This window comes from Fukomys damarensis, unplaced genomic scaffold (assembly GCF_012274545.1).
Source record: "Fukomys damarensis isolate Sample0158 unplaced genomic scaffold, DMR_v1.0_HiC HiC_scaffold_33, whole genome shotgun sequence".
Taxonomy (NCBI): domain Eukaryota; kingdom Metazoa; phylum Chordata; class Mammalia; order Rodentia; family Bathyergidae; genus Fukomys; species Fukomys damarensis.
Window position 1 is genome coordinate 50,519,112 of NW_022900945.1, and position 15,861 is coordinate 50,534,972.

At 46.2% G+C, this 15,861-nt stretch overlaps 1 protein-coding gene across 5 annotated transcripts in view; it reads left to right on the forward strand.

The window, feature by feature from the left end:
* Positions 1–15,861, forward strand: part of Bcl9 (BCL9 transcription coactivator) — an 80,605-nt gene that overhangs the window by 61,581 nt on the left and 3,163 nt on the right. For 4 of the 5 annotated variants that reach the window (XM_033758312.1, XM_010623148.2, XM_033758311.1 and 1 more), the window contains 7 exons: positions 208–289; positions 4,833–5,143; positions 6,291–6,607; positions 7,780–7,969; positions 8,911–9,010; positions 11,735–13,976; positions 15,187–15,447. In XM_033758312.1, the coding sequence (XP_033614203.1) occupies positions 5,091–5,143; positions 6,291–6,607; positions 7,780–7,969; positions 8,911–9,010; positions 11,735–13,976; positions 15,187–15,447 (3,163 nt within the window). In that variant the 5' untranslated portion in view covers positions 208–289; positions 4,833–5,090. The remainder of the gene's footprint in view (positions 1–207; positions 290–4,832; positions 5,144–6,290; positions 6,608–7,779; positions 7,970–8,910; positions 9,011–11,734; positions 13,977–15,186; positions 15,448–15,861) is intronic. The other variant, XM_033758313.1, reaches the window with a different exon arrangement.

Sequence of the window (15,861 nt, forward strand, 5' to 3'; positions counted from 1 at the left end):
ATATATATATATGCACATATGTATATAAATTTATATCCTTTAATAATTGGGTGTTGATGTTGTGTACATGGAGACAACTTCCTCTTAAACTCATAGTCTAGAATAAGTAGAAAACCAGTTCGCTAATGATACTCTGTGATAAGTTGATATTGTCATCTTTTAAAAATCCTCTTAGGCATTTTTCTCCCTCAATTTGTCCTTTTCCAGGTGAGGGTCACCTTTGAGAAGGGGTTCCTGGACTCCTCACCTCCAGGATGAGCACTGCAGTATCGTGACCCTTAGGGTTTTGGTGAGTAGACTGATGGGTAATGGTGTGGAACTCATGTCTGGCTTAGAAAGATGGTCTTGAGGAAAAGCTTTCCATTTTATTCAGTAGATTTTTGTTTTGCCTTATGTCACCCAGCTCCCCCTTTCCATCCCATAGCTCCTGATAACCACCATTCTCCTAGCTGCTTCTGAGTTCAGCTTTTTAGATTTTGTGTGTGAGTAAACTCGTGTGGTACTGTCATTCTGTGCCAGGCTTATTTTACGTAGCATAATATCATCCAGGTTTGTCCGTGTTGTTGTAAATGATAGGATTTCATTCTTTTTTTAAAGCTTAAAAAATGTGTGTGTGTGTGTGTGTGTGTGTGTGTCTGACATTTTCTTCATCTGTTCATTGGTAGATTCTTGGGTTGATTGCTGTCTTGGTGATAGTTAATAATGCTGCAGTGAACACTGACAGAGAATTTCACATAGCTTGGTGGTGTTAAGGGACCCTTACTCTGAAGAAGCACCTAGGCTGAGACTTCATTTAACAGAAATACTTATGCTTCACACGGGAAAGTAGGAGGGTTAGGGAGAGAAACATCAAGAATGACTCTCAACTTTCTGACATGAGCAACTAGGTAGATAAAGAAGGCTTTTTTTTTTTTTTGGTGCTGGGAATCGAACTCAGGACCTTGCTCTCTCAAAGTAGGCGTGGTGCCACTGAGCTAAATCCCCAGCCCAAAGGAGGTTTTAGTTAAGTTGTGGAAAACTGGAGGGAAAGTAATTTAGGGAAGGAGGCTATACAGATAGGAAGAACTCATATTCAGCCGGCATAGTGGTGCACACTTGTAATCCCAGCTCTTGGAAGGCTGAGGCAGGAGGATCACAACACATTTGAGGCCAGCCTGAGCAAGTTCAAGGCCAGCCTGACTAAAAAAAAAAAAACCGAAACCAAACAAAATCATGTTCACACTTGTCAAGTGTGAGACAGGTAGAGAGGTGTGTCAGTTACTAGTTCCAGATGGGGGTCTAGAGCATGAGCCAAGCTGGGGGTTGCCGGCATGGAGGAGTCTCAGATTGGGACGGAAGAAGACCCAGAGCAGAGTGCTGAGGAAGTCAGACTCTTGGAGACTGAGTAGAGAAGAGGCCTCAAAGGACATAAGACAGAGTACTTGGAGAGGTGGGAGGGGAGCTAGGAAGGCGTGGTGTTAGGGAAACCAACGGAACAAAAATAGTTTCCAAGAAGGAAGGGATCTGCTGGCAAGATCTAGGCAATGAGTTGAGTAAGATGAGTCAGACAGGTGCGCAGAGGTCTCAACAGAAGCTGTGGGTTTCTGTGATCTGGGAATAGAAGTTGGTTTAAAATGGTCGACAGGCAAATGGCAAGTGAGGAATGAACTCAGTGTTGTCAGCTCTGGGGAGAACTCGCCTGCCTTTGAAGATGAATCAAATGCTCCAACCAGGGTTTGTTTGGCTTTAATTATTTTTTAAATGCTGGAAGACACTACAGCATGTCTGACTGCTGATTAAAACGAGAGTAGACACAGGAGATAGGAGGGAAGACCAGAGGAGACCTAGATCATCTGTGGGGCACTGACCTTTTGGGGAGAAGTGAGCTGTTTCCTGTTGTTTTATTACTGGAGAAAGAAGACTCAAAAACAGGTTTGCATATTTAGTGGTGAAGACAGCCTACCTAGTGGTGTCTCTTCTCCCTCTTACGTACTAGGCGAGATGACGGAGTGGGAGTGTGGAGGGAGGGAAGGTGGAAAGGTGGTAGAAGGGCAAGGGGAAGGTATGAAATGGCGCCCAGCAGTCAGTCAGTGAGCTCGTTGGAGAGCGGTAGTCGTCACAGCAAGAACAGTTTCCCTTGTCCACCGAGGCACTGTAGCGGAAGCACACAGACCCTAAACTCCGAGGGTCTGGCCAGGCACCGCCCTACCACTCGCTACAGCGTGAGCCTCAGTTTCCTCATTTCTAAAGCAGGAGCCGTAGTAGCTGCCCCATGGGGTCTCCGTGAGTGAGTTAACATGGATGTCCTGGCTTACAGAGTGGCTGGCACACAGTGAGAATTTAAAGTATTACTTAAGAAAAGAGAAGAAAAAGAAAATATATATATGTATATGTTGGGAGATTGAATTGTGTTGGGGGCAGTAGTGTCTCTGTGGCTATAATGATCCTGTGGAAGATCTTTCCAGTCCTTAACAGTAAAGAGTTGAGTGTTCGCCTTATTGAAGAGCCAGTTTTATTCTGTGGAACTACATGTATGATACACGGAAGAACTTTTGCTCAGTTCTTATTGTCAGAAAGGCTAAAGCTAGGGATTTTTTGCTCTCAACAGTGTACTTGGATGAGGGATTGAAAAACCTGCATTTTATTCCTGATTTCTGGGCTACACCCGGGCTTGTTTCAGCCTCTGTGCTCTCTCTCCATCCATAAAGTGTGGGCAAGGGAGGCAGCACACAGGAAAGTCCAAGGCCTGGGAGCGCTGATTGGAAACCTAGATAAACCATCTGTGCCCGATGTGCTCTACTCATCCTCTGGAAAATACCTGTTGATCAAGGCCAGTGAATTGTAAGATACTTTGAAAATTAAAATGTTTTATGTTCACAGCCTTATTTAGAACTAATCTTTGCTACCAGCTCATCATAAGTGCCTAGAAGATTAATGAGGTGATTTGATATTTGTGATATTTTTTGTATTTCTTTGGAAGAAGACTACACCACTGCCAGGTGTTTACATTCTGTGCGAAGCTGAATAGTCACAAGACCCAACTGGGTTCTTAGTACATCGTGCCGAGTGTTAGAGAAAAACCGAAGATCTTGAAAACAAGGTTCTTGTCTTCAAAGAACACGGACTTCCAAGAGGGGTGAAACGTACACGTAGGATTGTTCAGTACATGGATGGAGTGCTAGAGTATGTGATAAAACAGAAAGTACCAGAAGTTACAGGACAGAGACTTTATAGGTAGTAACTGCATTTGTTTTCCCAAGGTAAATGTTTTCTGATAGTTTTGTTCATGCAAGATTCATTTGCTACCTCTATTCTACCTGGGATTCTTGGTGGTTAGTGAAAAGTTACAAAATGGTTTATGATCCTATAGGTTGAACTTGACAACTATAATCCATTATATACTCTAAACTGGGGGAAAAAAAGCTGAAAGTGAGTAGGGGATAAAAATACAACCTTAAATATAATTAAGAACAGAATGTTTCTAAAATACTTTCTCCTGAGATCAGCTTAAACACATTCCGTAATGTTTTATTCTAGTTCTTTTTCCTGCCTCCTTTATTTAAAAAGGAGAAAATGTAAGTGTGCGCCCACAGAACTTACAAAACCCCCTTCGGTGTCCCATGTAAAATTGTTGGGACTATTTGCAAATTTCTAAATGAAATAGACATGTAGCACATGATAGTCACTGTACTGCCAAAACCTAGGTCATAATTCAGTGGTGGCAAACCTTTTAGAGCTTTCAGTGATGCAGCCGGCACACGTGCCATCGGTGCCCTACCTGGTCCTCCCACAAGATACCTGGAAGCTACAACACCCAAGCTATTTCTGACTCCATTAATTCCTTGACCACTAATTCTGCACCTGATATTCTCCTTCAGTGCTGAAATCCCTCCATCCGGAAGATGCCTGAAGTTGAAGGGGAGAAGGAGGGATGGTGGTTAGGAGAAAACCCTACTGAACTCCCCTGGAGGGGCAGGGACTTGCCGTTTACCTGGGCGTTCCCTGAACTAGTCCAGGCTTCCCTTAATAAAAGGCTTTCTCGTTTGTTCTGCCACTACGTGTGGGAATATTTTCTTGACCTTTGTATGTCAGAATGCCTTAAAAATTCACTCAAAAAATATTTTCGCTTTCAAAGGTGTTCTTTTACCTTCAGAATTGTGGATCATTCCCATGTATACCCATGCCTTTCGTCCCTGTCACTGAGCAGTGGGAATTCAAGATACAGCCTCAGCTTAATTTAATAGAAAGATCATACAAACACGGGGGCAAAACTGAATGTATTTGATATTGGCTCAGTATTTGTTTTCAGAAGTCCCCCCTTTAATGTTCCTTTACCCTTGAGGGCCTGAGAAAATAAGCATAGATTCGTTTACTTCGTGGTTTGAAATTGGGAGGGTTTGTTCCATTTCATTGCCATTGTTTGCCACCACAGCTGAAAACCAGAGTCCTCGTGGATTTCCAGTACCCATTGCTTCCAAAACAATTGTTTTTTTGAAAAAGGAAAAACACTATAGTTTTTGAGGATTGTTGTACAGAAGTAGAGAAATAGAAAGGAGAATATATAGCCAAAGGTAAAACTGTTTCTCTACTCTGCTTACCAGTGCCCGGTGCACGCTCTGGGTAGGAGGAGGCTTGTATGTGGGGCAGAAAGTCCTAGTCACTCTCCAGTTGCTCTAGCACTAGAGCCCGTGGCAGAACAGGAGCCCTTTGCTTTAACTCTGGTGGAAGCTAAGGAGTGATGAGTTGCTGTTTTCTTCATGGTCCTGTTGTATAGGTGTTTTATGTTTTGTTTTTGTTCCCAACTTTTCTCCCCGCCCCCTTCTTTTTTGGCTGGGGGTGGCCTCTTCCCACAGTGCCCTGGAGATGCGAGATTTTCCTTCGGCAGTAGGAGGCACACACCCAGAGAATGCGGGACCTGCAAGGGGAAAGGACCCAATTCCACAGCAAAGAAAAACAAAGAGGAAAAAGGCATACAGGTGGCCAGCACTAAGGGACACTCCAAGCAAGCAGTGGGCCACTGCCACTGCCTGTAGCAGCTGCTTCTGCTGCAGCCCGAGAGGAACTCGGTGAGCCCATCCCTGCTTGAGACTGCAAGTTCAGGATTTCAATCAATGCATTCCAGCAATCCTAAAGTGAGGAACTCTCCATCAGGAAACACACAGAGGTAAGGACCAGAGCCTCCACCCGCCACCCCTTGGGGATGTCGTAGATGCGCCATACTCATTGGAGAAGACACAAATGAGAGCCAAATGGGAAAGGAAGAGAAGAAAAATAAGTAGTAATAGAATAGTAAACAGGCTAGTACTCAAGCTATGTTGGAGTTTTCTTGAGGTATCGTTTTATCCATCATTCCTTGACCTCTCCTCTTTACCAGCCCCCTCCTTGCCAAATCACAAAGAAAAAGATCTTAAAGACTGAGCTGTACAAAGATGGTGAACCTCTCAGAGATCGAATGCCCAAGTTGCAACCCAAAAACACTTGTGTATTGCAAAGTGTCAGCACTGCAGTTAAACCTGAATATTGAAGTTTTAGTTTAGGAAAAATGACTCGTACATTAACATCTTTTGTCTTAAAAGAAAAACACAGGAACACGTGTGCCATAGTTTCGCCCCCACTGCACTAGTACTGTCCAGTAAGCTGGGTGTGTGAGGAAATAGGCCTAGAAGAGTAGGAGTCCTAAGGTCCTAAAACTAAAAACTAGCCCCTGCTGCCACGTGAAGATTTTCCTCTGTTCCACTGTACTGATTATTATTTTAAAAGAAATTTTCCACCCCCCAAAGGCAGTGGTTATTCCGTACTGTTGTGTAATGCTGCTCGTTGGGAGAGATTTACATCTTGGAGGGTTTCCCTGACCCGACAGGCACCCGCAGGTTTTCTTCCTGCTCTCCTGGATCCACTCACATTTTCCGGCAGGCAGACTAGGCTCTCATTACAGCTGTCCCTTGTCATCAACCGGCGGCTGGGTAGTATTTTGATCTTAACGATGCCTGTTTGTTTACTCGGAGCTAGTCTTAGTGTTAGAGTCACTTCTCTGTGTACATAGAAACTGTTGTCCTTTATTGACAGAAGCCCTAGAGATGGGTCCCAGTGTGACTGTAGGGTTCCTGAGACCTGGCAGGCCACCGTGCTTGATCCTCTCTGTTGATACGGGAGCCAGGGTGGAGGGAACCAGCAAGTGGCCATGGTGAAACGCAGGGTGGTTACTTAGTCCTCAGGGTCTCCTTGACCCATGATAGGAGCTGCTGCTCCCTAGTCTGTACTGCCCAACTGTACCTGGTATCTGATCTCCCTTTGTTATTTGTTTCTTTTAGTAGCCCTAAGTCAAAGCAGGAGGTGATGGTCCGTCCCCCTACAGTGATGTCCCCATCTGGAAACCCCCAGCTGGATTCCAAATTCTCCAATCAGGGTAAACAGGGGGGCTCAGCCAGCCAATCCCAGCCATCCCCCTGTGACTCCAAGAGTGGGGGCCATACCCCTAAAGCACTCCCTGGCCCAGGTGGGAGCATGGGGCTGAAGAATGGGGCTGGAAATGGTGCCAAGGGCAAGGGGAAAAGGGAGCGAAGTATTTCCGCCGACTCCTTTGATCAGAGAGATCCTGGGACTCCAAACGATGACTCTGACGTTAAAGGTATGTCTATAAGATCTTTGAGACTAGAGGGAAGTAGGTGCTCCGGAGGGAAGGCCTGATATTTGGTGGAGGCCAGAGAGGCTAGCATCAGCCAGTGGGGAGAATAGGTGTCCGATCCAAGAGTTCTTTTTCTGCTCACCAAAGTTGGAGCTGCCGTGTTAAAGAGCTCCCACTCTTGAGGATATACGTGGTTGGCAGGGTGTTTTGTGAGTCTGACCACATTCTTACGCACGTGCTTGGCCCGTGTGCTGTTCTGTTCCGCTTTCAAGCCAGTAGCTCAGTGTGTCTATGCCAGTGGCCCACACCGGAACAGTTTTTCTGGCATCCTTTCCTCTCCTCCATCAGCGCAATCCTCCAAGGCTGGGTTTTTGTGCTCTCTGGTCGCCGCTTTGCCAGACTTGTAGACACAAGAGGAAGCCTTAATGACCCTGGCACTAGTTCAGATGTGTCACAGCTGATTTCAGTGTGACAAGAATGAGTGGCTACCAGATGTGGTAGAGATTTGGCAGGCACCAAAATGGGGTAAGCCAGGAAGGGGTACAATATGTGATCGTAGGCTTTTTCCTCCTTGTGTAAGACCACAATCTTACACTGTAGGCCAGAACATGAGAGTAGTAGGAAATAGAAGTGTATTTTTCCAGTCCAAATTAAAAGTGAAAACCTGGTTGATTGTTCCCTCTTCTTTCCTCCTTCTCTCCCTCCCCAGCCTGCCTGCCCTCCCCAGGTGGGGGGTGCCATGATCAGCACGACAGATATAGTTGCTGTCCGTAAAGATTTGAGAGCATCCAGAAAACTGATCGTTAAACCATTAGAATGAATTGTGGTGAATACTGAATAAAAGAAGTTAGAGGGCTTTGAGATCAGTTAGCAGTGACATCTAGTCAAGTCCAAAGAGGTTCAGAGAGTTGATAGGAAGGAGGGGCAGTTACAATGATATCTGAAAGATGCATAATGGTTAGAGAATTAAAAATGATGGGGAGGAGTGCTTTATAATGAGTTATTTAGGGAGAGGAGTATTTGAAATTTTATGAATAGAAGAAAAGGTTTCCTCTTAGCAAGGAAACTTCCTCCTTGAGATCTTCAAGGTGGGTTTGTGTCGTGATGCTATAAATGCTGGCAGAAAAAGAAAAAGTTTTATTCCGTCTGTGACAATGAGCCTTTCATTCCCGTAGAATGTAATTCTGCCGAACACATAAAGTCCCAGGATGCCCAGCACACACCACACTCGATGACCCCAGCGACTGCTACAGTTCCCAGGTCTTCCACTCCCTCCCATGGCCAGACTGCTGCCCCAGAGCCCACAGCTGCTCAGAAGACTCCGGCCAAAGTGGTGTATGTGTTCTCCACTGAGATGGCCAATAAGTAAGTTGCCGGCTGGGTTGGCTTCTGTGGGGGACCTGGGTTCTCATTCCCATGGCAGTGGTCTTTCCTTGAAACTCGCTCATATTCTGTCATGTAAAGTTCATAGAACAAGAAGAGGTAAAATACAATATAAAGCTTCCCTACTTCCCAGAAGCATCTACTGATAATACTTCCTCGGCTTTCCTTTCAGAAATTTTTGTGCTTACACAAATGTACACATGCACCTTTTTGAATACAGAGGAGATTGACTGCATAATACACACTTTTCTGTCGCCTACCATTGATTGATTGATTGATTGACTGATTGATGATTGATTGCAGTAGCAGGGATTGAACCCAGGCCCTTCTCACTGAGATAGATATATTCCCCTCGACCCCCATCCCCCACCTGTCTTTTGAGACAAGGTCTCACTGAGCTGCCCAGGCTGAGCTCAATCTTGTGCTCCTCCTGCCTCAGCCTCCCACAGTACTGTAGTTCAAGGTGTGCACCATCATGCTCCCCTAATACACTGTTTCAGATGCCACAAGCAATAAATGTCTGTAGTAGGATACTTAGAAACAGAACTTTTAAAACAATCTCATTCACAGATAACTACCATGAACATTTTGGCTATATATGTTTCTAGTGGATAAATCACCGAATTTTTATTTATTTGTCAAAAAATACCCTGCATATGATTTTTTTTTTTCACTTCAGAGAAAAAGTGAGTATCAACAGCCTTAGCCTGTTCGTGTCCCTAGGTGTTGCTCAGATTTTGTATTCACCCTTCTCAGTTTAATGAAATGTGTTTTCCTCGATTTCTTCTTCAGCAGTGCAGGTGCTCTTTTTCCGTACTTCTCTTCTCCCTCCCTCCCAAGTCCAGTCTGGGTTTTGTGTTTGGGGTTACAGTAAGTGACGCAGGAGTGAGTCCTTGTGTGTGCTGTCTCTCCTGTGTTTACAGAGCTGCAGAAGCTGTACTGAAGGGCCAAGTTGAAACGATCGTCTCCTTCCACATTCAGAACATTTCTAACAACAAGGCCGAGAGAAGCACAGCCCCTCTGGTATGTTGTCTGGGTGTGGAATACTGTCTTAGTCCCACAGGGACCACCAGGGCGGGAGGGTGAAGTTGTCAGGGGATAATCAGTCTTGGTGGCATGAACTGCATTCTGGACATTTATCCTGATTCCTGGCATGATGGGGTCTTAAGCATGTCTCTACATTAGCTTTTTTAACCAGGATGATGGGAGGTTGACAAATTACTAGAGGAAGAAGATGCAAAATAAAAGAGGAGTTTAACAAATTGTTTAGGGTTTCCTTTGTGTACCCTATCTCTAGGAAAATCTAAATTCCAAACCCACTGACAGAGCAAGTTTTAAAAACATAACAAAAGTGGGCACAGTGGCACACACCTGCAGTCCCTGCACTGAGGGAGGCTGAGGCAGGAGGATCACAAATTATTAGAGTTAGGATAGCTTAGCAAGACCCTATCTCAAAATAAAAATTTTTTTTAAAAGACTGGGGATTTACCTCTGTGATAGAGCACCCCTGGATTCAATTCCCAGTATAAACAACTCCCCCAAACACGCTTAGAGTTACTTGAAGGACATAGAAAAAAGCAACAATTAAAACTGTACCATTGTAGGAAATGATGATGATTCCATAGTTAGTGGCACAAAATGATTATAATTTATTTCAAGTGAGAATCATTAAATAATTTTAACTGCTTGGTACTTCTAACATTATAATATTCTGTTTTTGTCTGGATCTTAAGCACCTGTTACAAACTGCATTTGTAAAAGCATGCAGTGTTTGTTTTAATGCATCTGGGTTGCCAGGTGGAACCAACAGCACTTGTGTCTGGCATTTCCAGTGCTTGCTTCCAGTGCTGTGAGTGGACGTTGAAAAGTTCAAGATGCCCCCGCTTTCAGAAAGTCTAAAATCCGACACTGATGGGTCTTAAAAATATGAAAAAGTTAAATGACAGTAAGTGATCAAAGTTATAATTCAGGATAAAATAGATGGCATCTTGTCTATTTTATGTAGGAAAGAAATCACCATCTCTGTGGATATAGCAGAGTTTGGACTCTCCCAGCCTTAGAGGAGGACTTTCCTGTTCCCCGTGCATCTCTGCTACTCAGGGGTAGAGGGTGAATATCGTTTATTGAAAATGCTGGTTGTCCTGGAGTGCACGGGAACATTGCAATTCAGGCCAGCAGCCTGTGGATGTCAGGAGAGTCCTCAGTATAGCTGTCACCTCCACCTTCTCTAGAACTAAAATGAAATCAGAATAGGAGTTAAGAAGGGAATAATCCATTGCTTTAAATCTAAAAGAAAAGGTGTGGTACTAAATGGCTTCTTCTATTATAGTTGTTTAATGAAATCAGTACCCACCTGTAATAAACACACAAATCCTGGTGAACAAAATCAAGGGTAAAATGGCAGTAGAAGGAAAATAAGGTGACTACTAAAGGAATTGCAGACATGGAATGCACTTTTGACCAGACATATTCAGCAGATCTTAACCTCACAAACCTATCTACAGACAGGTGTGCATTGTAGTGTTAACTCTAAGTGAAACATACCCGCCCCAAATGCAAACACTCAAAGCTATGTCTTTGAGTATGTGAAACCTAAACTGCTCATAGGTATAGATACACATAATGACTTTGTACAGATTCACATAGTCAAGTTGGGTGGAAAGTAAAAGCCCTAGGGGTTTGGGAATACAGCCAGATTAAATGAACAACTAGGAGCAAATGAATTTTAGAAAGGGGGTGGGCAGCTCCTGGAGGCAGGTGAAAGATCACGGAGACAATTTGTAGATTGGGCTTTTCTGTACCCTAAAGTCTCAGCTCTGCTAAGGTTAAGACCCAGAACGTCCTGCTGCAGATTCTCATGTACATCCCTCCTCCAAACACTCACGGTGTCCCCGGCACCTGTTGTAGGTAAGTGTGCTTATATCCAGGACTTAGTTCAGCAGCGGTACTTTAAATAAATAATAAGGCAGTCATCCACCCTGTTAAAAAAAGAAGGCTCTTGTGTATTAGAAAGAGCAGATCGAGAAGGCACCATGAGCAAGAAAGCCTCAGATTTCTCCACAGGTGCTTCCTGCTTGCAGGTTACCTTACTACACTTAGTGTATACATTCTTATCAAGTGTATAGAATCAGTGATCACAGATTGGAAACAGAAAGCAGAGATGTCGGGCCCCCTGGAAACTCGAGGAAGGGAGCTCCTCAGTGGTCGCCCTGCTAGAGGAGACTTTAAAATGGAGCAGCCTTCCTGCTGCCTCTGGCTGGTAGAGTGTAAAGTTGCGTACACTTTTCCCTTTCAGTTGGAAACATCAGACCTTTTGATTGACAATGAGAAGTCTGCATACCCAGTTGTACTTCTAGGGAAAAGAAAAAGGTGTTAGGTATAGCCTCCCACATACCAAGGAACTAATCTTTCACTGAATCAAAAATACATAGTAGACATGTGATATCAAACCTGTTCCTCGAAATAGATTCTCAAATGTATTCGCTTTGGCAGAGTACCTCTCCCCTGGCATGCTTGTAAAGTTATTGAAACTTGATCTTCAGCAAGGGGGAAAGGATGCCGTTTGACAGTAAGGTTTGAAAAATAAAAACCTCTCCACGGCCAAAGAAGGGCTGTACCCCAACACCTTGGAAAGCTGGTGTCAGTATAGATTTGTGCGACTGGGACAAGTCCTTTGTGACTTTCTTTTACTCTTAACTGCCCATCTGCTGAATTTGCCAGTGACTTAAAAACCATTTTTACCTTCAGAACACACAGATACCTACTCTTCGGAATGATCCGAAACCTCTTCCGCAACAACCCTCAGCTCCAGCCAACCAGGACCAGAATTCTGCCCAGAACACCAGACTGCAGCCAACTCCACCCATTCCAGCACCAGCACCCAAACCTGCAGCACCCCCACGCCCCCTGGACCGGGACAGTCCAGGGGTAGAAAATAAACTGATCCCTCCCATGGGCAGTCCTGCCAGCTCCACTCCACTGCCCCCAGACGGTACTGGGCCAAACTCAACACCCAACAATCGTGCAGTAACCCCTGTGTCCCAGGGGAGCAATAGCTCTTCAGCAGATCCCAAAGCCCCCCCGCCTCCACCAGTGTCCAGTGGTGAGCCCCCCACACTGGGAGAAAACCCCGATGGCCTATCTCAGGAGCAGCTGGAGCACCGGGAGCGTTCTTTACAAACTCTGAGAGATATCCAGCGTATGCTTTTCCCTGATGAGAAAGAATTCACAGGAGGACAGAGTGGAGGACCTCAGCAGAATACTGGGGTATTAGATGGACCTCAGAAAAAACCAGAAGGGCCAATACAGGCCATGATGGCTCAATCCCAAAGCCTAGGTAAGGGACCTGGGCCCCGAACAGATGTGGGAGCGCCTTTTGGCCCTCAAGGACATAGAGATGTACCCTTTTCTCTAGATGAAATGGTTCCGCCTTCTATGAACTCCCAGTCTGGGCCCATAGGACCCGACCACCTGGACCACATGACTCCTGAGCAGATAGCGTGGCTGAAACTGCAGCAGGAGTTTTATGAAGAAAAGAGGAGGAAGCAGGAACAAGTGGTTGTCCAGCAGTGCTCCTTGCAGGATATGATGGTCCATCAGCACGGGCCACGGGGAGTGGTCCGAGGGCCTCCACCTCCATACCAGATGACCCCTGGGGAAGGCTGGGCCCCTGGAGGTGCAGAGCCGTTTTCTGATGGTATCAACATTTCACATTCTCTACCCCCAAGAGGCGTGGCTCCTCACCCCAGCATGCCAGGGAGCCAGATGCGCCTCCCTGGATTTGCAGGAATGATAAACTCTGAAATGGAAGGGCCGAATGTCCCCAACCCAGCCTCTAGACCAGGTCTTTCTGGAGTCAGTTGGCCAGATGATGTGCCAAAAATCCCAGATGGTCGAAACTTCCCTCCTGGCCAGGGTGTCTTCAGTGGTCCCGGCCGAGGGGAACGCTTTCCGAATCCCCAAGGATTATCTGAAGAAATGTTTCAACAGCAGCTAGCAGAAAAACAGTTGGGTCTTCCCCCAGGGATGAGTATGGAAGGCATCAGGCCCAGCATGGAGATGAATAGGATGATCCCAGGTTCCCAGCGCCACATGGAGCCTGGGAGTAATCCCATTTTTCCTCGGATACCAGTTGAGGGTCCTCTGAGTCCTTCCAGGGGGGACTTTCCAAAAGGAATGCCTCCACAGATAGGCCCTGGTCGGGATCTGGAGTTTGGGATGGTTTCTAGTGGGATGAAGGGAGATGTCAGTCTAAATGTCACCATGGCATCCAACTCGCAGATGATACCTCAGAAGATGAGAGAGGCTGGGGCGGGCCCTGAGGAGATGATGAAATTACGCCCGGGTGGCTCAGACGTGCTGCCTGCCCAGCAGAAGATGGTGCCATTGCCATTCGGTGAGCACCCTCAGCAGGAGTATGGCATGGGCCCCAGGCCATTCATTCCCATGTCTCAGGGTCCAGGCAGCAACAGTGGCTTGCGGAATCTCAGAGAACCAATTGGGCCCGACCAAAGGACTAACAGCCGACTCAGTCATATGCCACCACTACCTCTCAACCCTTCTAGTAACCCCACTGCCCTCAACACAGCTCCTCCAGTTCAGCGCGGCCTGGGGCGGAAGCCCTTGGATATATCTGTGGCAGGCAGCCAGGTGCATTCCCCAGGCGTTAACCCTCTGAAATCTCCCACGATGCACCAGGTCCAGTCCCCAGTGCTGGGCTCGCCCTCGGGGAACCTCAAGTCCCCCCAGACTCCGTCGCAGCTGGCTGGCATGCTGGCAGGCCCGGCTGCTGCTGCTTCCATTAAGTCCCCCCCTGTCTTGGGGTCTGCTGCTGCCTCGCCTGTTCACCTCAAGTCTCCATCGCTTCCTGCCCCGTCACCTGGATGGACCTCTTCTCCCAAACCTCCCCTTCAGAGTCCTGGGATCCCTCCAAACCATAAAGCGCCCCTCACCATGGCTTCCCCGGCCGTGCTGGGAAGTGTAGAGTCAGGTCAGTACACTTGCTTCCTCGCAGTTGCACCTTGTAGCTGGAGGTTGACAGAGCCTGGTTTAGTGACTAAGAAGATCTGTGTCTTACCTTGATTGTGCAGTCAGAGGCAGCAGTCCCTGCCAAGATTTATGGCAAGGGGTATGATACACTTTCATAAGGTTCCGCAGGTGTCTTAATCCTGGCAGAGCATATGTCCGTCACGTGGGGCTGTTGAAAGAAGAAGAGAAAATGGGAAATACTTGTCAGTTCAGAGAGTAACTTTTGTGCAGTGAGCACATGCTGGTGAAAAATGTCCGCGTACTGGACAAAGGTAGCTTCCTAAAATACTGGGCACACCCATAAAGGCTACCCTCAGGTCAGGAACTTTGGCATATAACCCTCGGCAAAGAGAGGGGAGGTTGCTTTAAAAGACTTGCATGGTTCTTGTAAGTGCTGACCAGACGCAGTTACTGGGATGTTGTCCTTGACAAGCTGTTGTTCTCACAGTTGAGCTTCAATTTATTGGTATTTTCTTCCTAGGAGAGGCCCTTGCTGATGATGGTGGTTTTGTGAATGGGACCAGAGGTGGTCGGTGGAAATAGCACTGGGGTGTAAATACTGGGTTGGTTTGTCTCCATTTGAGAAGAACTAGAATCAGAGTAAGACGGGAGAGTTATCCTACCATGCTAAAGTGTCTGCCTCTCTGTGGGATAGCAATTCACCGAAGCACTAGAGTGAATGGCCAGCCCCTCAGACCTTTTTAGCTCAAACATCTTGGTTGGGGAAATTAATCGGGAGTGTGTGTGAGGTGATGTGGTTAGTACCTGGGGTTGGAGCACTCATCTGGCTCAGGGCATTCTGATACCTGAGCCAAATTCTAAATTGTGATTGACAAGGGAAAGAGATACCACTTATTTCACTTTCTTTTCAGTGAAGTGGTGGTCTGTACACCCTTTTTTCCTCAAGCTTGAACTAATACTTCTAACGCCTTCCCGGTGTGTTTGTCTTTACATCTGCTGATCCGTCACCTCTGTATCATGCTGCCATCTCTCTCTGTGCGCTCACGGGGAGCTTGACTGGAAGATTGATGATTCATGTCCTGGGTCTAATAACACTGTCCTGCTCATCTGTCTCATTCCGGCTTGCTAGTTCATAATCATAGGGCCTGGGAGCCTTCAAAAGGAGTCTAATTTTCTGCCCATTTTTGTTTTGCTATGCTTTGTTCTATCAGGCGGCCCTCCACCTCCCACAGCCAGCCAGCCTGCCTCTGTGAATATCCCTGGAAGTCTTCCCTCTAGTACACCTTATACCATGCCTCCAGAGCCAACCCTTTCCCAGAACCCGCTCTCAATTATGATGTCTCGAATGTCCAAGTTTGCAATGCCCAGTTCTACCCCATTGTACCACGATGCTATCAAGACTGTGGCCAGCTCCGATGACGACTCCCCTCCAGCTCGCTCTCCCAACTTGCCATCCATGAATAACATGCCAGGTAAGAAATAAGAAGGATGGGCCGTGGAGCTGGTGCTGGACAAAAGAGAAGCCGCATGAAGTGTTTTCTCGGTGGCTATATATAGGTACAAGTTGAACAAGCTGAAAAACGTAGGATCTAAATTAGTTTTGGGGAGAATTAAAGTGCCTGAACAGAGGAAGATGATACTTCATTAGCTTGATTCTGTATTTTTTGTGAGAGAGCAGGTTTCCTTACAGTTCTATTGCTTCTATTTGGATGGTGGCTTTTGTTTTGTTTTTTTAGTCTAGCTTTGTTTTTCTTTGTCGCCCTCTTGCAGCAATACTAGAGGCCATTTCTTTTTAACATGCTGATTGGAATCTCTAGTCCTCAAGTATTTTCCTGGAAAGAGCCTCAAACCACAATTGGCCACAGGATTTCAGACAATGGAAAGTC